This window comes from Limanda limanda, chromosome 11 (genome assembly GCF_963576545.1).
Source record: "Limanda limanda chromosome 11, fLimLim1.1, whole genome shotgun sequence".
Taxonomy (NCBI): domain Eukaryota; kingdom Metazoa; phylum Chordata; class Actinopteri; order Pleuronectiformes; family Pleuronectidae; genus Limanda; species Limanda limanda.
The window spans coordinates 1,352,566-1,374,462 of record NC_083646.1 but is presented as its reverse complement, the minus strand read 5'-3'; the positions used below and the strand labels follow the sequence as shown (position 1 = coordinate 1,374,462).

Sequence of the window (21,897 nt, the reverse complement as noted above, 5' to 3'; positions counted from 1 at the left end):
CGACCCTGAGTCCATTTGTATGAAATTATTACTTCTGCTCATGTTCTTATTATCTGTATTTTCTATTGTATTGTATTGTAATAGGTCTCTGCTGTAAATAAAGTTTGATTTGAACAACCAGCCCCTGCCCTGCCTCTGATTGGTTTAGGGTTCGGCAAGGGGAGCGATGATTGGTCAGGGCTCGGAGACCGGGCTCAGCCAATCAGAGGCAGCGTGGGAAAAGAGAAAGCTGAGCGGAGGAGACGAGATGGAGGAGGCTCGGGAGGAGGAGGTGCAGGAGGAGGAGGTGCAGCAGGAGGAGGAGGTGCAGCAGGAGGAGGAGGTGCAGGAGGAGACGCTGGACGACTGGTTCATCGAGTCCCTGACAACGTGAGAGCGACGCTTCTCTTAGTCTTCTCTGTGAAGTTCATGCTAAGCTAACAACTTAGCTACGAGCTCCATTCAAACTGACGCTGCTAGCTAGTTAGCAGCATGGTTAGCACAACCAGGTTCTGATTGAACGTCACCGGAACATCGGTGTGGTTCCTCCTCCGTCCCCATGACGTCACACCCGTCCAGGGGTTTGAACCTATGACTGAATTCACCTTGTCTCACAACACTTCCGGGGTTAGGACCGAGCTCTTCTCCAGGGAACTTTCCAAACTGGGATCGTGTGATGGACTGACTGTCTTTTTAAGTTTTATTATTGACAGTCCTAAAGGTTAAATATTAAAACATATAAATGGAGTAAGGAATAATAATAAGGAATGTGAACACGCATGTTATTCTTTCCAATGTGTAACTAACTGCCTCGTGTCTATAAACATATTTCTGGAATGATTATGATTTCACACTGTGTATAATGGCGTAGTGAAGTATTAGTATTATAGTGTAATGCTCGGGCAGCACCTTGTCGTCCTGCTGCTGTCAGTCACTGACTCTCTCTCCGGTTTGTCTCCAGGTACAAAGACCTGCATGTGTATCAGCTGGAGCGTCCCACACACGTCCTGGAGTGGACATCAGGGAAGAGTGAGTGAATGTCTTCCATTACCTGTCACACAGAACATCACAGTCCCTCAAAGGCCGTGTGTGTGTATATATTTATATATATGTGACGTTCTGTGTTTGTACTGCTGCTCTTTTCATTCATCTCTCTTGACTCAGTCTTGGTAAAATAGTTTAACTTTATTTTCTGTGTCATCTGCAACAACAAACGGGACACAGTCATTCAGAGCTGAACAATCTGCTTCTTGCTAACACGTGATCGTATAGTTTTTTACTAATCACTACTAACCAACAACCAACATACCTGCAACAACAAACGGGACACAGTCATCTATAAAAGAAAAGTTGCAAAAGTTGCATATTACTTAACACATTTTAAAAACTAAATTAACCATTATCAACTAAAACACAGACAGACAGAGGGACACAATTTACTCAGAGCTGAATAATCTGCTTCTGAGGTAAAACAAAGGGTGCAAAGATAAACACGGCAAAATAAAAGAAATACATAAAAAAACTATGACTGCAGTTCCACGTTGGACAGGATTTTACATAACAACATATTTACACCGTTACATATATATATCTAAAATCGACTTTGGCGAAAACACAAGTTGGTCAAACGCACGTTTGGTTCTAATCATGAATCACATCTCAATAGTTCCCTTCTCAGTAAAGTACATTTGTTATTATTTGCTGTTTTTAAATGAGCTCGATAATTAAATCCACTGAGTGAATTGACCGTTTCAGTTTGAAACGTGTGGCGGTAACATTCTTCGTTGTTGTTAAAGCGTGTTCTTTTATCCTTTAAGAGAAGACGAGCCGAACTCGGTTTGTTCAATCAAAGTATTTATTTAGAAAGCAATCAACAGGTTACAGTAAAGCAATGAGCTTCCAGTACATTAGTTGCATCAGAACGCCATGAACATCCAGCGTCTGTCTATTGTATAACAGTAGATCTTCGTTCCTCCTCCTCTGAAGTGCGCAGGCGTAATCCATCCTCCTGGCTTTTGGAATACGGAAGTAGAACAGGAAGACACTCCCAATGACGCTATAGTTGCTAGGCAACCTGTTTACTTCAAGAAAGTCCTTGAACCACAGATGCAATGTGGGCCAAAGGTGTTTACAATTGGAGAAAAGATGAAGTCAACAGAGTCGCTCTGTCCAACTGTCTGCTGTCGAATGCAGCTTTATTAAATTATGCTTTAATACAGAAGTTAGAAATGAGATCAAGTTAACGTTCATTCTTAATTTGTAGATTAAACCCTAGGAAGGAAAAGGTATTATTAAATCATTTGTATGAAGGCATAATATCTAGCTAAAACTGTTCCTATCTTTATTTGTTTAGAATTCAGTCAGACACACACTATAGGTAAAAAGTTTGAAATTCCAACATTGTCTGTTGTGTTTCGCAGCCGTCTGTGTTGCAGGAAGCGTCGCCTCTAAAAGTGAAATGTTGGAGCTTCGTCTTCCTCTGAGACTCTTAGCCGATGAGAACAAGGTAATGAACGACACAGAGGTCCAGACGTTGTGCTGGATTTTGTAGAAACTCGAGTCAGGCGTCACTCAGAGGCTCTGCTGTGTGGATGTGTTCAGGGTCTCTGTGCAGAGCGGGACTTTAAAGTTATCCACGGTGGTTTCGCAGAGGGACCCATTCGCTGCCTCAGACACGTCCCGGGGACAAGGTGAGTTAGTGACGCACACATTGATCTGGTGATTCAGCTGGATGGGGTTGTGTGTGTATGTGGTTGAAGTTGTGACTGAAGCAGATCTTGAATCATCTTCGGGTCAGATCTTATTAACCCTTTAATTACATTTGCAAATGACAATAATTAGATCCACTGTCTCTGTTTTTCAAGGTGCGTTGTGACCAGTGATGGGCGGAGTGCCGACCTGGAGGTGTGGGAGCTCGGAGGAGACGGCAGCGGTGAGTTTAGTTTCCCTGAAGCTCATCTCTGTGCTCTGACATGGTTCAGTTTCCTGCTCACAGGCTTTGTCCATACTCGTACGTTAGCACAGTTCCGTCTGGCGTCCACATTACTCCAGAGTCTCCGAGCTCCTTAGTGGAGAAGGTTGGAAACGCTGCTCGTTCTGTTTAAGTCTGAACGGGCAGAAACTGAGATGTTTGGACACAAGGACGTCACTAACAACTTCTTGCTGATTGTCAGTTTCGGTCACGACTAGGGTTGCAAAATTCCGGGAATATTCCAAGTTGGAAACTTTCCACGGGAATTAACGGGAATATACGGGAATTAACAGGAATAAACTGGAAATGTTGTGGGTAATTTATACTAACTGTATTGACCTTGTCATATACAGACATAAATATAAACATTTTGTTTTGTCATAGGCTGATTTGAGCCCTGAGGAAACTTTGGGCACTTGACTATATGCTTCTGCATCGTTGTGTCATTCTTAACATAGGTCTTTGCACAGTATTTGCAGATGTACACAGCCTTTCCTTCTACATTGGATGAGGTGAAATGTCTCCACACATGAGAGAGTGCACGTGGCATTGTTCTGTAGAATAAGATGAGAAAAAAGTTTGTAAAAAAACACTAATGCAATGCCAGAGATATAAATAGTTAGCCAAACATTTGGAATCGTCCGTAAACATATTTTATAATTGATGGATAAATGAATGGAAATAGGCTAGATGAACAGATGAACAATCCTCAATCAGCATGCTAATATATTTTCCCAGTAATATCATGGATAGTCCTTCACTCTACAGCAGGCCTCAATAGCCCTGCTGTAGAGTGAAGCATGCTGGGAGTTATCTGTGCATGTGATGGAAGAATGACCAGTGGAGGGTTGAAACTCAACGTTCCATACATCTTTAAAATAGAGTTTTGAATGATGTTTTTATTGCTCAGGTTTTAATTTGCGTATTTTTTTTTCAAAATTCCCGAGCTAAAGTTCCCATGGAAAGTTTCCGTAAATTTACCGGAAACTTTCCACCCCTTTGCAACCCTAGTCACGACACAGTCTTCGCTCATTTGTCAGGCTCCAATCACATGACCTCCTTCCAGAAGAAAACCAGCAGCCTCGGCTCACAGAGTAAAACAACACGTAAAATCAATTACAAGTGATTTACTAGACCCTATTTTTCTGGATCTAATGAAATTGAATGTGGTTTCATAAGGAGACTGTTGGGCCCTTGTGGAGGAATGAACTCTACTGAGAGACAATGTTATTGCTTTTAGGTTTAGAGGCTGTTTTAAAACGCATGTTGTCGTCTTCTGTGTCTTGTCGTCCGATGTCAGACGTGATCCGGAGAACGGCCAGCGTTAAGAGGAGGAGCAGCGTTTCTGAGGGACGCTGCAGGATCGCAGCTCGACTCTGCTCACAGCCACAGATCCTCCACGGCGCCCTGAGCAGCGACATCCAGCTGACTGAGCTGACCTCAGGACACATTCTTTACCAACTAGGTAACACTGTGAGATCTGCCTGGTGCAGTTTTATTAGCGTTTAAATCGGAGAAGCTGAGCTAAATGTCACAAAAAAAAAAAATGTCTCCAGTTTTCAAACCACAGTGTGTCTCTGTCTCCTGCTGTGGTTCGTTCAGCAGACACTACATGTCTCTTCTTTTCTGTCATTTTGTCCCAACAGAGACGGACGCGGCGGATCCTCTGAGTTCTTTACAGTTTGTTAGTGACAGTGTTTTCCTCGCCGGCTGCTCTCAGGGGAACGTCTACGTCGCCGACACTCGGACTTCTTCTGCTCCTCAGGTTTCACCTCCACCTGCGTCGTCTGGCAAATCAGCTCTGTGGTGGACGGACGCCTCCGGAGGTCCAGACCCGTCCAGCTGCAGGGTCATCAGGCTGTCCTCCTCCGGCGAGGCGGTGGTTTCTGACCTGAGGAACCCGGGAGGAGCCGTGAGTCGAGCTCGGCTGGACGTGCAGACCCGCCGCAGCCGCCCGGAGGACGTCCGGCTGTCGTGGGCTCCGGCGCTGGACGACTGTGTGGCAGTGTCAGGTCAGTCGTTGCTGGTTGTTCGGAGTCGAGAGGATCACGGCCGAGGCACCGACTCCGACACCTGAGTTTGTTTGAGTCAGTGTCGCAGAGAAGTTCTCAAAGAAATCAAAGGAAAAAAGTCTTGAAAACATATGTCCATAAAAAAAGTCATGTCAGCACATTCAAGGTGACACATCTCTGGTCGGTTCTCTTCTCTGACACTGGAAGAGTTTCTGACCGGACACCAAGATGAACCTGGAATTATACATAGTTTATAAGATTAGTTCCATGATTTGTTTGAGATAAAAGATCGACACGAGGCCTCAGCTGGCAGCCTGTTAGCTTAGCTTAGCATTAACACTGGAAACTGGTGGAAACGACAATAACACCCGTCTTATATAGCTCCACATGTTATGTCATATGTATTATTTTTCACATCTATTAATGCATTTTCTTAGTGTATTTTTATTTGGATAATTAATTGAAATTTTTCAGCCAAACTACATCCAAGGTTCCAAATGTACGAAAATGAAAAACAATTTTCCGTTTAGAACCTTTTAACGGGATGAAGTTTCTAAACGTTGGACCTTCCCTCTGGCAGGTTTCGGTGGAACGGTTCAGATCTACAACACGTGTGCGTGGAGGGCGGAGCTGCAGGAAGTCCAGCCGCTGTTTGAGCACCGAGGTCACGTGGTGTCAAACCGACGGCCTGATGTGGTAACTCACCACGTCTGGCATCCTGAGCGGCCGCGGACGCTGCTGTCCGCGGCCTCGGACGGATCCGTCCACGTGTGGGACTGGGTGGACCGCTCGGCTTCGGACTAAACACTCATGGAATCAGACTTGTTTTTATTCTCGCCAGGAAATATTTACATCCCAGACAAATGTAAGAACCACATGGACTTTGAATAAAGATTGACAGCTCCCTCAAAGTGAAGTCAAAGTGTTGTGATCGCCCCCTGGTGGCTGGCTGCATCATAGATCATGAACCCTGCCTCCTCCATGTTAGCAGATGGGACATGGACCCGACTAATCGCATGTGTTCATGTTTCTGATAAGTTGGGGTGTACCTAGTTATTTGATGATGAGTGAGACGTCATGATTGACACCTGACCCTTTCTGTGCTACACTCCGCTAAAGCTAATGGAGTTTATTTCAAATCAGAAATAAAAAGTCTTACATATTGTGGACGTCACTGTGTGTGTTTGTCAGCTCTTCAGGACATTTTCTTATAAAACACTGACCTTGTGGGGACCAGATCCTGTTGGGACCATAGACTGCATAAGTATAAGGGTTGGGACACAACCTCCTTTCTGAGATGTAATCTGATTACTCTTCTTCGCTGACACTTTATACTTCACTTTATGCCTTTAGCCTCTTTGTCACTTTATTATAGAGCTTATCTTTATATGATTGTGGTAAAACAAAGTGTTTAGCTTAGCATGTTCACCAGCCTCACTCCTCACTCATCCTCCTGTTTGTGAGTCAGTTGAACTTTATTTTCTTTATTCAACTCAAAGCTGTGAAAGAAGTTTTGATCTTTCTTCTCCAGGTCAGAAGGATGTAAAGAGTTGAGAGCGTGTACATTGCATATATGCATTAAATCAGATAAACCATGTTCACAGGAATGTTCTGCAACATAAACACAGGCAAATATATAAATACTGGTTCCTTTACAATAATTCATTAAAGATCATCACTCAAATAAAGATACTTGATTTGTTTGACAGCATCAGAGCAGCCATCCAGATCCATTTCACCTGTTTATAGATATTAGCACTCGACACATGTTTTAGAAAATGACCCAGCACCACTTCCCTGACCCACAACACATCCTCCCACAAAGTTTCCTGGAAGTCCTTCCTGTAGCTTCTGCGTATTCTTGCTTAACGAGCAGATTAATGGACATTATCGACTGTTGATATTTGATTTGTCATCTGTACAGAAGTTGTTCATCTTTCAAGTTGCTGTGGAACAGACTGAAGGTGATTCTCCTCATGTGACGACCTCAAATCAGCTGCTCTTCACCTCTGAGGTCGTTTCTCAAATCACTTCTGATGAAATCTACTAAACCCCAGGTTGACTCAGAATCTAATTAACAACCTTTTATTTATTTGTACCTCACCAACGCAGAGCAGAGGATCTTGTTGGTGCTGGTAACGTGTTCGATCCGTGGTTCCCTTGATGGATATTAAATATACAACCTTAAATACGCTTCACACTAAACTATGTTCTTATGAAAATAATCAACACCACACAAACTGCACTGGGATTTTACTTTAATGAAGTCCCTGAAGCCTCTTTACAAACAGATCACATCTTATGGTCGTTTGCCTCAGCCTCCATTTATCATTTGTAAAACTGGACGACAGCTTCGAGAATCTCCTTCTTCAGGTTGGGCTGAGCAGACACCTGAGTAAGCAAGTGGGCAAAATCTGTCCACTGAAGGTTTCCCAGGATGGGCCTGAGATGATCAGAAAGCTCCTGCTTCTTCTGATCACTGAGCTCCATTAAGATCTTAGGCAGCGCTTTGAATTCATCCTTGTACCACAAGTAGGTCCCCACGCCTCCAACCACTCCGCCTGAAGGGAGGAAGGAGAAGAAGAGTTCAAACATGCAAAATGAGGAAAGAGAGGATATTGATGAGTCCAACAGTCGCACTCTTGTCTAAAAAGTGACGAGGGTAAATATTTTAGCGAGTAAGAGGAGCTGACGTGTTTTTTCTTAACTGCTACTTACCCACAAGAAGACCAGGAGGACCCGCGACAATCCCTCCAACAGTCATCATAAATCCAGCTCCCCCCCCGGCACGAAGTGAACATCGAATTGTGTCTTGGACATCCTCATTAGAGATTAAATAAATGCACAGCTGTATGACATCATCAACTTGATCCATCTGTGAAGCAGATTGAGAGTTTGAGGATGTGATTCAAAACAATCAGACAAGAAATAACAGAGCTTCAGGGTCAGTTAAAGGAAGGAATTCAAAAATCAAGTGGTAATATTCAGATAATAAATTCTTAATGTATGAGAAAAGGTTAGAGGTGAAAACCAGAAGATCAGTCTGTGTCCTCAGTTAAAATGAGAAATGTGCAGCATCTTTCACGAATAAGAAAAACATATTTTACCACGAGTACTAGTACCAACTAGCCTGGGTGCCAGACGAACTTAGCCCCGCCCACAACATTTTTTGGTCGGTAAGTTCGGTCTGGAGTCGCTCCGTTGGCGAGAAATTATCTCCGAACAGAAGCTGTTCGGACCAATCAAATTGTCAGGGCGGGGTTTATACGATGATGGACAGATGATCAACAGTAACGTAATCAACTACGTCACCAAAGAGCGCCCCCTGCTGCTGGAGAGCTGAGATGTGTCGATGCCATCGAGTCTGTTTCAGGAGACATCGACAGCGCATTCATTTTGAAAGAGGAACAGAGAAACGCGATCAAGGCATTTGTAGATCGAAAAGATGTTTTTGCCGTCCTCCTACGGGATTCGGAAAAAGTTTAATTTATCAGCTGGCCCCGATGGTCGCTTATTTAACATAAGTCACATACTACGTTGCTCTGATTGGTTGTAGGTCTATCCAATTGAGGGAAGAGGCATTTTTTTTGCTGGTTCGGTTGAAACACGCCTCATAATCACAGCCCAATGGAACGGTCTCAGACTCATATTCTGACTAGAATTATGAGTATGACAACGTCAGGCTAAGTGCCAACACTACTACAGAGTACATGATGCTGCTGAATACTGTGGCTCATTAATATTCATCTAATATGGCTGCTGTTACTGTGAACTGTTTGAGTCGCTTAAACGAAACCAACATTTCCAACATGAGTTGAGCTCCTCAGCCAAAGCTCCAGTCGAAGCTCCAGAGAGGACGGTTCTTCTCTGGGTTCCTCTGTCGTTACATTCATGAAGAACTATTGTTTTAATATGAACTGATTCGAGTTATTTAGATCAATGTTCTCAGACGTTACTGAGAGAATGTGAGGGAGATTTGGAAATTCCCAAAACAACAGTCTACAAGGGAAACAATCTGATTCTACTCTGTGTTGAACGTAGAATACAACTTTACCAAATTCAGGAGCCACAGCAGAATCACTGGTTAGAGACCTGATCCAACATGTGTTATCTACACTACATGTGTGTGTCTGTGTATCATGTCCACTGCCTCCTCAAAGTTAACGTACATTGAACATGAAAGCATTTTACAGGAGATCACAGGAATTACCTTCAGTGGAGAAGTCGATCAGATTGGAGCTGGAGACGGAGACACAGCTCAGGGTGAAACCAACAGGAGCACTGGGAGTCGCCTGAGAAACATCTGGCACCTGTTAAATTGATTTCAAGGAAAATGAAACTGACAGATCTAACAATGCAAACACGCAACCAGGTTGTGTCCTTTGAAAAGAGGGAATGCGGTTTTCAGGTGTGTCAGTGACAACAGGAATCTGAACAGGGAGGACACCAGAGGACACCAGAGGACACCAGAGGACACCAGAGGACACCAGAGGACACCAGAGGACACGTAAACTTGGTGTAAATGACCTGGTGTCGACTCCAGAACTTACGATGTGATACTCAACGTATCACATTGACAATTTGATATATTACTGCACATGATTTTAATGAGTTGATTAAATCAGTCAGACACATATTAACTTCCTTCTTATTTAGAAAGAGCTTTACAAAGTAGTATAGACTGTTACTGTTATTACAAGTGTGCTGTAATTTTCAAAATAGAGGTTTCAATTCAAAACTCAGTAAGAAAGGCCTTTTAGTTCTTAAGACCTACAGCAGACTGCATGAAGAGCTGTTACACTTTAAACCAGAACCACCACTGATGACTGGTTTCACTGTCACATGAACAGGCAGGTGTTCCTAATGAAGTGAGCGTGTTTCTTCTTTAACCCACTAACACAGACACACACTGGTTTTTCACTCAGACATTTCATTTCATCAGATTCAAAGAGCGACGAAGAAGCAGGAGAAATGTGCAGAACTGTAGTTTTAATATGAGATGTAACAATTTCACAAAATGGCTTTTAATTTGATTTGAAAGTTCAATTTCAGCATCACTGACAACACAGTGACACAATTCAAACTTCAGGCATGAACAGGACGAAGCCTCATGTTGAACATTTCTGTATCTTCACGGCTCCGCTGCCGTTTAAAGAAATAGAATCAAGGTTAAAAACGTTTCCTTCAGCTCAGCTCGGACTTGATGTGGACGTCACTGTGTGTGTTTGTCAGCTCTTCAGGACATTTTCTTATAAAACACTGACCTTGTGGGGACCAGATCCTACTGGGACCATAGACTGCATAAGTATAAAGGTTGGGACACAACCTCCTTTCTGAGATTCGGGTTCGGCTGTCCACCATGAATGGAAGTCAATGCAAAGTCCTCATATATAAATAAATAAAGTGAGCTGCGTGCTTGTGTGTAAATTTGCTCTCTCTTCAAACTGAGCGGAACCTTAGTCCGCGGCCGTGTGTTCGCAGGGGGCTGTTTTGTATGTGACACGAGGTGAAGCTGGGCTGTTGAAGGGGAACATGGCAGCTGCTGTCGGTGTGAAGCTGGCTCCATGGAGCAGGAGAGCCTCGCTGTACAGAACCACGTCCCCTGGCGGCGGCTGTCGGCAACACGCGGCCGTGACTCAGGTCGTGAGGAAGAAGAGCAGCGCGATGACATCACAGAGCGACCAGGAGTTCTGTCTGCAGCTGGTCCGGTGAGGGCATGCTAACAGCTAGCAGCTAGCTGGGGTCACTGACAGAGCAGCTAGCTAGAGCTGTGTTTAATAACAGAGCAGCAGCTAGCTAGAGCTGTGCTTAATAACAGAGCAGCAGCTAGCTAGAGCTGTGTTTACTGACAGAGCAGCAACTAGAGCTGTGTTTAATAACAAAGCAGCAGCTAGAGCTGTGTTTAATAACAGAGCAGCAGCAGCTAGAGCTGTGTTTAATAACAGAGCAGCAGCAGCTAGAGCTGTGTTTAATAACAGAGCAGCAGCAGCTAGAGCTGTGTTTAATAACAGAGCAGCAGCAGCTAGAGCTGTGTTTAATAACAGAGCAGCAGCAGCTAGAGCTGTGTTTACTAACAGAGCAGCAGCAGCAGCTAGAGCTGTGTTTAATAACAGAGCAGCAGCAGCTAGAGCTGTGTTTAATAACAGAGCAGCAGCAGCTAGAGCTGTGTTCACTAACAGAGCAGCTAGCTAGAGCTGTGTTTAATAACAGAGCAGCAGCTAGCTAGAGCTGTGTTTACTAACAGAGCATCAGCAGCTAGCTAGAGCTGTGTTTAATAACAGAGCAGCAGCTAGCTAGAGCTGTGTTTACTAACAGAGCATCAGCAGCTAGCTAGAGCTGTGTTTAATAACAGAGCAGCAACTAGCTAGAGCTGTGTTTACTAACAGAGCAGCAGCAGCTAGAGCTGTGTTTACTAACAGAGCAGCAGCAGCTAGAGCTGTGTTTACTAACAGAGCAGCAGCAGCTAGAGCTGTGTTTACTAACAGAGCATCAGCAGCTAGCTAGAGCTGTGTTTAATAACAGAGCAGCAGCAGCTAGAGCTGTGTTTACTAACAGAGCAGCAGCAGCTAGAGCTGTGTTTACTAACAGAGCAGCAGCAGCTAGCTAGAGCTGTGTTTAATAACAGAGCAGCAGCAGCTAGAGCTGTGTTTACTAACAGAGCAGCAGCAGCTAGAGCTGTGTTTACTAACAGAGCATCAGCAGCTAGCTAGAGCTGTGCTTAATAACAGAGCAGCAACTAGCTAGAGCTGTGTTTAATAACAGAGCAGCAGCAGCTAGAGCTGTGTTTAATAACAGAGCAGCAGCTAGCTAGAGCTGTGTTTACTAACAGAGCAGCAGCAGCAGCTAGAGCTGTGTTTACTAACAGAGCAGCAGCAGCTAGAGCTGTGTTTACTAACAGAGCAGCAGCAGCTAGAGCTGTGTTTACTAACAGAGCAGCAGCAGCAGCTAGAGCTGTGTTTAATAACAGAGCAGCAGCAGCTAGAGCTGTGTTTAATAACAGAGCAGCAGCAGCTAGAGCTGTGTTCACTAACAGAGCAGCTAGCTAGAGCTGTGTTTAATAACAGAGCAGCAGCTAGCTAGAGCTGTGTTTACTAACAGAGCATCAGCAGCTAGCTAGAGCTGTGTTTAATAACAGAGCAGCAGCTAGCTAGAGCTGTGTTTACTAACAGAGCATCAGCAGCTAGCTAGAGCTGTGTTTAATAACAGAGCAGCAACTAGCTAGAGCTGTGTTTACTAACAGAGCAGCAGCAGCTAGAGCTGTGTTTACTAACAGAGCAGCAGCAGCTAGAGCTGTGTTTACTAACAGAGCAGCAGCAGCTAGAGCTGTGTTTACTAACAGAGCATCAGCAGCTAGCTAGAGCTGTGTTTAATAACAGAGCAGCAGCAGCTAGAGCTGTGTTTACTAACAGAGCAGCAGCAGCTAGAGCTGTGTTTACTAACAGAGCAGCAGCAGCTAGCTAGAGCTGTGTTTAATAACAGAGCAGCAGCAGCTAGAGCTGTGTTTACTAACAGAGCAGCAGCAGCTAGAGCTGTGTTTACTAACAGAGCATCAGCAGCTAGCTAGAGCTGTGCTTAATAACAGAGCAGCAACTAGCTAGAGCTGTGTTTAATAACAGAGCAGCAGCAGCTAGAGCTGTGTTTAATAACAGAGCAGCAGCTAGCTAGAGCTGTGTTTAATAACGGAGCAGCAGCAGCTAGAGCTGTGTTTAATAACAGAGCAGCAGCTAGCTAGAGCTGTGTTAATAACAGAGCAGCAGCTAGCTAAAGATGTGTTCACTGACAGAGCAACAGCTAGCTAGAGCTGTGTTTAATAACAGAGCAGCAACTAGCTAGAGCTGTGTTAATAACAGAGCAGCAGCTAGCTAAAGATGTGTTCACTGACAGAGCAACAGCTAGGTAGAGCTGTGTTTACTGACAGCTAGCAGCTAGCTAGAGCTGTGTTTACTAACAGAGCAGCTAGCTAGAGCTGTGTTTAATAACAGAGCAGCAGCTAGCTAGAACTGTGTTTAATAACAGAGCAGATGCTAGCTGTGTTCATTGACAGAGCAGCAACTAGCTAGAGCTGTGTTTAATAACAGAGCAGCAGCTAGCTAGAGCTGTGTTTAATAACAGAGCAGCAGCTAGCTAGAGCTGTGTTTAATAACAGAGCAGCTAGCTAGAGCTGTGTTTACTAACAGAGCAGCAGCAGCAGCTAGAGCTGTGTTTAATAACAGAGCAGCAGCTAGAGCTGTGTTTAATAACAGAGCAGCAGCAGCTAGAGCTGTGTTCACTAACAGAGCAGCTAGCTAGAGCTGTGTTTAATAACAGAGCAGCAGCTAGCTAGAGCTGTGTTTACTAACAGAGCATCAGCAGCTAGCTAGAGCTGTGTTTAATAACAGAGCAGCAACTAGCTAGAGCTGTGTTTACTAACAGAGCAGCAGCAGCAGCTAGAGCTGTGTTTACTAACAGAGCAGCAGCAGCTAGAGCTGTGTTTACTAACAGAGCAGCAGCAGCTAGAGCTGTGTTTACTAACAGAGCAGCAGCAGCTAGAGCTGTGTTTACTAACAGAGCATCAGCAGCTAGCTAGAGCTGTGTTTAATAACAGAGCAGCAGCAGCTAGAGCTGTGTTTACTAACAGAGCAGCAGCAGCTAGAGCTGTGTTTACTAACAGAGCATCAGCAGCTAGCTAGAGCTGTGTTTAATAACAGAGCAGCAGCAGCTAGAGCTGTGTTTACTAACAGAGCAGCAGCAGCTAGAGCTGTGTTTACTAACAGAGCATCAGCAGCTAGCTAGAGCTGTGCTTAATAACAGAGCAGCAACTAGCTAGAGCTGTGTTTAATAACAGAGCAGCAGCAGCTAGAGCTGTGTTTAATAACAGAGCAGCAGCTAGCTAGAGCTGTGTTTAATAACAGAGCAGCAGCAGCTAGAGCTGTGTTTAATAACAGAGCAGCAGCTAGCTAGAGCTGTGTTAATAACAGAGCAGCAGCTAGCTAAAGATGTGTTCACTGACAGAGCAACAGCTAGCTAGAGCTGTGTTTAATAACAGAGCAGCAACTAGCTAGAGCTGTGTTAATAACAGAGCAGCAGCTAGCTAAAGATGTGTTCACTGACAGAGCAACAGCTAGGTAGAGCTGTGTTTACTGACAGAGCAGCTAGCTAGAGCTGTGTTTAATAACAGAGCAGCAGCTAGCTAGAACTGTGTTTAATAACAGAGCAGATGCTAGCTGTGTTCATTGACAGAGCAGCAACTAGCTAGAGCTGTGTTTACTAACAGAGCAGCAGCTGCTAGCTAAAAGCTAAAGATGTGTTCACAGATAAAGGGGAGAACTGTTAATGACTTTCTACAGTGTTGGTTCATTCCAGTGGAAGTGAAGTGTATCCCTTCATTTTCTCCTCTCCTTGTTCTCCTCCTCCACCTCCTCCTCCTCCTCCTCCTCTTCCTCCTCCTCCTCCTCTCCTCACCTCCTCCTCCTCTCCTCTCCTCTTCCTCTTCCTCTTCCTCTTCCTCCACCTCCTCTCCTCCTCCTCCTCCTCCTCCTCCACCTCCACCTCCTCCTCCTCCTCACCTCCTCCTCCTCTCCTCCTCCTCCTCCTCCTCCTCCTCCTCCTCCTCCTCCTCCTCCTCCTCCTCCTCCTCCTCTCCTCTTCCTCCACCACCTCACCTCCTCCTCCTCTCCTCCTCCTCCTCCTCCTCCTCCTCCTCCTCCTCCTCCTCCTCCTCCTCCTCCTCCTCCTCCTCCTCCTCCTCCTCCTCCTCTCCTCTCCTCCTCCTCTCCTCTTCCTCCACCACCTCACCTCCTCCTCCTCACCTCCTCCTCCTCCTCACCTCCTCCTCCTCCTCCTCCTCCACCTCACCTCCTCCTCTCCTCTTCCTCCTCACCTCCTCCTCCACCACCTCTCCTCCTCCTCCTCAGGTCCAGAGACTACGATGGCTTTGTGTCCTCCCTCCTCCTCCCAGAAGACGCCCGGCGCTCCTCCTTGGCTCTGAGAGCGTTTAATGTGGAGCTGGCTCAGGCAGGTATTCCTCCAGACTGACCGGGTGTGAAGCTACAACTGTTCACACTGCTCTTTTTACCCTGTTATTAATCTATATTTTGATATATTTAATAGCTTTTATGTTTCCTGGACCAAAAGGTGAAAGATTCCGTTTCCCAGAAGACCATTGGTCTGATGCGGATGCAGTTCTGGAAAACGGCCATAGAAGAAATCTACAGAGATGAGCCCCCGAATCAGCCGGTCACCGCCGAGCTGTGGAGGGTAAATATTAGAGCCATATGAATATCTGAATCAGAAATGTTTTACTCTTTACTAATATTTAGTCTATCTCATCCCATAAAGTGCAGAGCAGTACAATATGTTGCGTTCCTGGTTTTAAAAAAACTAAAGACCAATCCGGACTGAAGCGTAACAACATAAACAAGACCGTTGTTTAATTATCTATTCTCTGTTTCCACATTCAGCTTCATCGTGAACTCAGGAATGTTAATTATTAATTTGGAGCTCAGACGATTAACACTCACCAATGTTTTGTAGGCAGCGAGGAAACACTACCTGACGAAGAGATGGCTGCTGAGGATCGTAACCGACAGAGTAAGACCCTCAATGACCTGTTTGTTCACTGCACTCAGCTCTGACGTGGAGTTATAACCATAGACATATTTAAGGCTAGATGCCTCGGCCAATGGAGTCGAACGTCACCACATGGCGGCCATCTTGCTGCAGGCGGCTCGCTCACCCATAACATTGTGTTGTAGTGGTGCGTACTTTTTAAATAACTTGCTCAATTTTCAACCGATTTTTCAACTGTTTGGTTTGTTATAAACGTCAGACATATAGTTATGACACTGCATAAATTATTAAATTGTTTAGAAAAATAACATAATTATTCATAAGTATACAGTGTCATAGCTACATCTCTGACGTTTATAACAAACAGTTTAAAAATCCGTTGAAAATTGAGCAACTTATGGTTATTTAAAAAGTATGCACCACTACAACACAATGTTATGGGTGAGCGAGCCGCCTGCAGCAAGATGGCCGCCATGTGGTGACGTTCGTCTCCGTTGGCTGGAAACGCGGCCGAATCATCTAGTGTTTATATCTATGGTTATAACAATGACAGGTTTTGTAGCATGTCCGTCCTTATCTAACTTGTTTTTGGTTTTTCTTTCCTGTGCCTTTTTGATGAGTGGGTAAAATAAGAGTTGTAATGGTAATCAAATCAAGTGAGAGTGTGTAGGATTTAGTGACATCTAGGGGTGAGGTTACAAATTACAACCAAGAAACTATCCTTCAGAATCAGAATCAGAATTCTTTTATTTGCCAAGTATATTTGCACATACAGGAAATTGCCTTGGTGTCATTGGTGCACTTTAACATAAAACAACAATATAAAAACAATATAAAAACAACAATATATAACAAAATAGAATAAAATAGAATAATATGGAATTATTATAATAAATGTAATAAATGGTTTGATCCTGATCGGCTACTGTAACAAACATGATGCTGCAGATTGGTGATCTCTATAATTTCCACGAATAAACACTTAAACACACTGGTCCTTAAAGTCAGTGCTTCTCAGCAAAGGAGTCAAGAGCCAGGTTGAATCTGAGGGGATGTGAAATTAGGAAGGGGACAGGAAGTAGGACGGACACATACATTTTTATTAATCGTCTGTTTTGATTGTGTCACACTGATTCCTGTCAGAGGCACAGATCCAGTAATGTTTCTCTCTTTCTTTAAAATGTGAATTAGGACGTTTGTGATATTTAATACATTATTTGATATATAATTTGTCTGCCATTTAGTGCAGCTCAACATTAAAGTAAGGATCTAGCAGATATAAATGTGATTTGATAGGTTGTAAGATTGTTCAGCTGAGGTCACATGGATTCAGGAGAGATCAACAGTTTCCAAACAATTAAAATCCCCAATTGTTTGCACTTCACACTGAGTCAATATTGATTTTTGAAATTACCTGTGTTTGACTAGGAAAAGGATCTGGATGACCGAGCCTACAGGAACCTTCAGGAGCTGGAGACGTATTCAGAGAACACACAGTCCTCCTTAATCTACCTGCTGCTGGAGTGTTTAGGTGAGGACACGTGAGACCAGCTGTCCTCTGGTAAACACACCTGCTGTTGACAGAGATGACACAGCTCTTCTCCTCTGTTTGGTTTGCCAGGTCCTGCCCACTGACTAGGTATTAGCTTTATAAATAAAACTAGAATCACATCCTGGAAATATTGCACAATCTCCCCTTCACTTCCTGGTTTAAAATAACTTCTAGAAGACTAGGGCTACGTTGTAGCACTTGCGGGCCCGAGCACCTGCACGTTGAAGCCTGTTGCGGTCGGGGGAGAGAGCGGTCGATGACCAGGCGCACGTCTCCGCGTTGGATGCGTTTTCCTCTCTGTGGCAAGGATACACGCACAATTCCCTGTAGCCACCAGGGGGCACTGTAATTTAAAGTCATAATTTCTGTGTAGATGTCATCAGGCCGGGACTGTAGTCTTATCCGTCTAGTTTGGACTCGATTGGACGATGTATGTAAGAGATACAGAACCTCGTGTTTTGACGGCGAGTTGATGAACTTTGACGCCACGCCACGGTCACACGGTGTGACGAAGGACAAATCCCTAAATCATTTTTTATCTCCATCTTGTTGTGATGACACTCATCTGAATTTGAAGTTGATCTGATGAAAGCCCTGGGACAAGTATGTCAAAGTAAAAATGGTGAATATGGTCAAAATGGCCACTAAATAGAAAATGGCGGGCTTCCTGTTGAGTTTTTCATAATGCTCTAAGAGGCTTTTTTGTTTGTCCGGTCATGATACACGTGGGCCACGATTTTTGTGTTGATCGGTCAAAGAGAAACCTAGGGGCTGCTTTCCAGGGGGCGCTGTTGAGCCATTTTGCCACACCCATTTCAAATTACTCCAGTATAGTAAAATATCTGTAGGTCTTGAATTTCATGCAAAGTTTCATAATTTTTTGAGCGTGTCTAGACCCTGAAAAACTCCCCCAAAGGGAAATGATAAAAATCCTTACAGATTCAATAGGGCCTCTCACCATTCGGTGCTCGGGCCCTAATTATGAGAAGTTGACATTTGAGTCTTTGTGGTATAAAATATCATCACTTCATCATTTTGTCAGAGTTGGTACATCAGGTCTGGAGGTATGATCGGACACGTGTTTATTGTCAGAGTGACTTTGACCTTTGACCTCAAATGGCACCCTAATAACAAACACTAATCAGATGTCATTAGGAGCCTGACTTCAGCCCCTGGAGGAAACGCTGTGTGGGTGGATGATGACGACAGGACGTGTGTCTTTCAAAGTTCTTTAAATAACCATGTGAAACCAAAACTAACTGGAAAAAAGTGGAACTGACACGAAACTTGGTTCAGACTCAGATGAGAAAAAACCACTTGAGGTGAAGTAAGACTCACACGTTTGCTTTTCCTTCACAGGTTTTAAAGACGTCCACGCCGACCACGCAGCGAGTCACATCGGCAAAGCTCAGGGAATCGTGACGTGTCTCCGAGCGACTCCGTACCACAGCAGCCGGAGGAAGGTCTACCTGCCCATGGACCTGTGCATGTTGGTGAGTGGCTGCTGGGAATTCTGTTTGGTAAGAAAATGATGAGAACCCAAAGAAAGAAAGAAATGCCTCCGTGCCTGAGAGAGAAACACAGAGAAACACGTGAAGCTGCAAACAGTTCAACCATCTGTCCCACATGGAGAACAACAAGCTGCTGGAGGATCTGATTAGAGGGGGCGGGGCATGTACCGTGCAGCATGAAGCACGCAGCCTCTGTGACCCGAGGCCCCCCCCCCCCTGCACTAACCCGTATGAACCAGTTAGCTCATGTTCCAAAAAGCTCAAAAAAAAGAAGCTAAATGTGAATTTAATATTTTTTAATTAATTATAAACCATGAGGAGTGAAGCTGATACTTGCTGAGAATCACAAGGGGAATATGAAGTGAGGATGATTCTAATAGAACCTGACGACTGAAGAGCCACTGAACTAGAAACACACACACACACACACACACACACACATCGACAGGGTTCATGTTGACTGGAAATCTGTTCAGTAGTTTTTACATATTACACAAAAAGCATAATCTCTGTGTCACAGGGAATCAAAGGCAATAATCAGCCTTTTCTGAGACTATGAATCATATTTCCTTGTGTGTTGCTGCAGCACGGAGCTTCTCAGGAGGACTTCATCCGCGGCAGCCGGGAGCAGAACGTCCGGGACGTGGTGTACGACATCGCCAGTCAGGCTCACGTACATTTACAACACGTACGTACCACACACACACACACACACACACACACACACACAAGAACAGCAGAACTATGTGGACACACAACCATCACACTCATAAGTGATAAACTATGTGTATTAGTAAGCTGCTCCACTCTCCTCTGAAGGCTTCATCACACCAAATATTTACATTAACATTTATGTACCTGGCTGAAGCTTTTGCAGAGAGTCACATTCTTCTCAGGAGGAGAAGCCTCAAAGTTTTATAAAGTATAGAATCATCAAACCTGTGTGATGTATCCGTAGCTGAGTTGTGTTCTCGCATTATATTTTCAAACCTGCAGAATTGTGTATTTCAATCAAGGTACCGGTGCTTCTGGTTTTGTCGTCACAGCCCCTCTGTGCTTGTGTCAGCGTTGTTCACTAAACACCTTTTTAGATCTCGGTGGTTTTTAACTCCATGTTGTGGACGAAGGATTTTAGTCGTCAGACGTCTGGATCTTAAGTGTTCAGAGAAATTATGCTTCAGTTAAAGCTGAACATGCTAAAGTCACATAATAATAATAATGATTATAATAAAAATAATAATAATAGAATATGTCAAACTGCTAAAAAAAACAACGGTGACTAGAGAGACAATAAAACTTGATAATTAAAAGACAGAAATTGATGCTAAATAACTAAATGAAGAACAGAATTAAAAGCATGAATATGCACAGAACATCTACAATCAAAGCTATATGAAATCAAAGAATGACATCTTTGTTATGGGATATTGTCATATTTTGGAAGTAAAATCCCCTTAATCTATAAAAAACTATACAGTTAGATTCAAGACAAAATTGTTCGTCCAGTTTTTTACTTCTTCCTCTCAAGTGATCATCTGCGTAGCCGTTGAATTAACGTTCATCACCTCGGAGAAGGAACCTTATGTTTTCCTTGTTTGTCTGAACCAATTTCCATGAGATTCTGTGGCTGTGGGACATGACCCGGGAAAGACCCCATGATAGAATGGACTTTCTATAACGTTGTCTACAGGGTGACGTTGGGCTTCTAGTCCTTCTTCACACAGTGGAATAGATCCAAGCAGAACGCCAACCTGCAGTTTGTTGATTTACCTAAAGACCGGTTTAAACCAGCTGATCATGTATGTTTGGACTGAAATCTGATATCTGATATTTAAAATGTGTATTTCTTTCTTTGTCTTTCAGGCGCGATCCTTCAGCCACAACGTTCCAGCCGCTGCCACCGCAGCCTTCCTGCAGACGGTGAGTCAGCATTAATAATAATAATAATAATAATACATTTTATTTATAAGGCGCCTTTCAGGGCACTCAAGGTCGCCGTACAACAGTCAGCAATACAGTCAATTACTCAAAAACAGGTTTGATTGAAAACTCCAGATACTCATTTGAATAAATTCATTGGTAAGTCATTGGTAAATGTGAAAAAAAACACAGATTAATTTTTAAAATAACCTTAATAAAAAAGCCTTATTGTCATTAAATGTGATAAAACTGTGGAGATACGATGGTGGAGTCACTTTGATCTGCGGTGGGTATTTAAACATTTGTGTGAACCTGACCTTTAAATGTTTGAATTTAAGCTTGGTGTCAAATTCATTCTGACAGAATGTGTCCTAGCGCCTCTGCGTGACCTGGTTGAGCTCTCACTGAGAGAACTGACCTCTGGTGACCTCTGGTGACCTCTGGTGACCTCTGGTGTTGTGTGCTGCAGGTGGGGCTGGAGGATTACCTGCAGAGAGTGAGGAGGGCAGATTTCGATATTTTCCATCCCAGCCTGAGGAACAGAAACCCGCTCCTCCCCATCCAGCTGTACTTCCGCTCCTGGAAGAAGACCTACTGAGGCCCAACCCTTACAGATGGTTAAACCAGCTAGAGAACTCTTTGCCTTTCCCCCCCCGAGGAGACACGATCAACGTCACGAAGGTGCTGGACACTGAGAAGCTGCGTCTCGCCAGCGCTGCTCTGTGCACGAGACTGAGACACACGTCCTCCTTCACGCAATCTAACATGAGACTTTGCTTCTGTAGTGACGGAGCCGTCGTTTCTGTGAATTATAAAAAGAAAACTTTCACCACAAATTGCTCCCAGTATTATTCCTGATGGTCAATCTCACTTTTTTGAGAGGTTTTGTTGTTTACTTCTTTGCTCTCTGGTGTGTGGAATTGCTTTTTCTAATCAAATTCACTCGGAGGAGAGTAGCCAATCAAGGGATGAATAGAAAGTGAAGATAATGAGACGGATGGCGAACTCGCAGGTTCAACACACAGAGAGCACTTTCTATCTGAGTCCAGCTGTGGAGACTCGTCCTCCTGCAGCTGCTGTCAAACCAAACTGAGCCGAGCCTGGAAAACAATGCACCTGAACCTGAGGACCTGACGTGTGAATGGAATTAACCTCAAATCAAACACTAGCTCAAATCATGTCTGTTGCATCTGACAACGATGACACAACACCAGCGTCTTGAAATAAAATGGTGATACATTTTGCTTGTTTGTTTGGTGCATCTTCTCCATCTAATCAGAGCAGAGGTGGATGTACTCGGTCACGGTGCCTCATCACAGCTGCTCCTGAACTTAACTCGAGTGTTTCAATTTTATTTCACCTGCACACTTCTACTCCACAACATTTAAATCTCTGTTGCACATT

The 21,897-nt window shown here is 44.0% G+C and overlaps 2 protein-coding genes across 3 annotated transcripts; both read left to right on the top strand.

Annotated features, from left to right (window-relative positions):
• The first annotated feature begins 166 nt into the window (after nt 1–166).
• wdr73 (WD repeat domain 73) lies at nt 167–6,124 on the top strand. Its single transcript, XM_061080856.1, has 9 exons — nt 167–271; nt 314–369; nt 941–1,008; nt 2,400–2,485; nt 2,581–2,669; nt 2,844–2,911; nt 4,251–4,415; nt 4,597–4,962; nt 5,543–6,124. The coding sequence occupies exons 1-9, from the start codon at nt 167–169 to the stop codon at nt 5,764–5,766; spliced, it is 1,227 nt and encodes a 408-aa protein (XP_060936839.1). The 3' UTR covers nt 5,767–6,124.
• A 4,354-nt stretch (nt 6,125–10,478) lies between these two features.
• On the top strand, nt 10,479–21,329 carry ndufaf6 (NADH:ubiquinone oxidoreductase complex assembly factor 6). Of its 2 annotated transcripts, XM_061081169.1 has the most exons (9): nt 10,479–10,670; nt 14,856–14,955; nt 15,076–15,198; nt 15,475–15,531; nt 16,939–17,041; nt 18,422–18,555; nt 19,160–19,261; nt 20,437–20,493; nt 20,963–21,329. In XM_061081169.1, the coding sequence occupies exons 1-9, from the start codon at nt 10,495–10,497 to the stop codon at nt 21,089–21,091; spliced, it is 981 nt and encodes a 326-aa protein (XP_060937152.1). In that variant the 5' UTR covers nt 10,479–10,494; the 3' UTR covers nt 21,092–21,329. The 2 variants fall into 2 exon arrangements, with proteins under 2 accessions (XP_060937152.1, XP_060937153.1); XM_061081170.1 differs by lacking the exon at nt 10,479–10,670 and having other exon boundaries at nt 14,873–14,959.
• The last annotated feature ends 568 nt before the right edge of the window (nt 21,330–21,897 follow it).

Excerpts from the sequence above, each read along its gene's own strand:
- ndufaf6 (XM_061081169.1), top strand. The coding sequence starts at position 10,495 with ATGGCAGCTGCTGTCGGTGTGAAGCTGGCTCCATGGAGCAGGAGAGCC. Across the intron at positions 15,532-16,938 it reads TGAGGATCGTAACCGACAGA|GAAAAGGATCTGGATGACCG; the intron begins GTAAGACCCTCA and ends GTGTTTGACTAG. Across the intron at positions 17,042-18,421 it reads CCTGCTGCTGGAGTGTTTAG|GTTTTAAAGACGTCCACGCC; the intron begins GTGAGGACACGT and ends TTTCCTTCACAG.
- wdr73 (XM_061080856.1), top strand. The coding sequence starts at position 167 with ATGATTGGTCAGGGCTCGGAGACCGGGCTCAGCCAATCAGAGGCAGCG. Across the intron at positions 1,009-2,399 it reads GGAGTGGACATCAGGGAAGA|CCGTCTGTGTTGCAGGAAGC; the intron begins GTGAGTGAATGT and ends TGTGTTTCGCAG. Across the intron at positions 2,670-2,843 it reads AGACACGTCCCGGGGACAAG|GTGCGTTGTGACCAGTGATG; the intron begins GTGAGTTAGTGA and ends CTGTTTTTCAAG.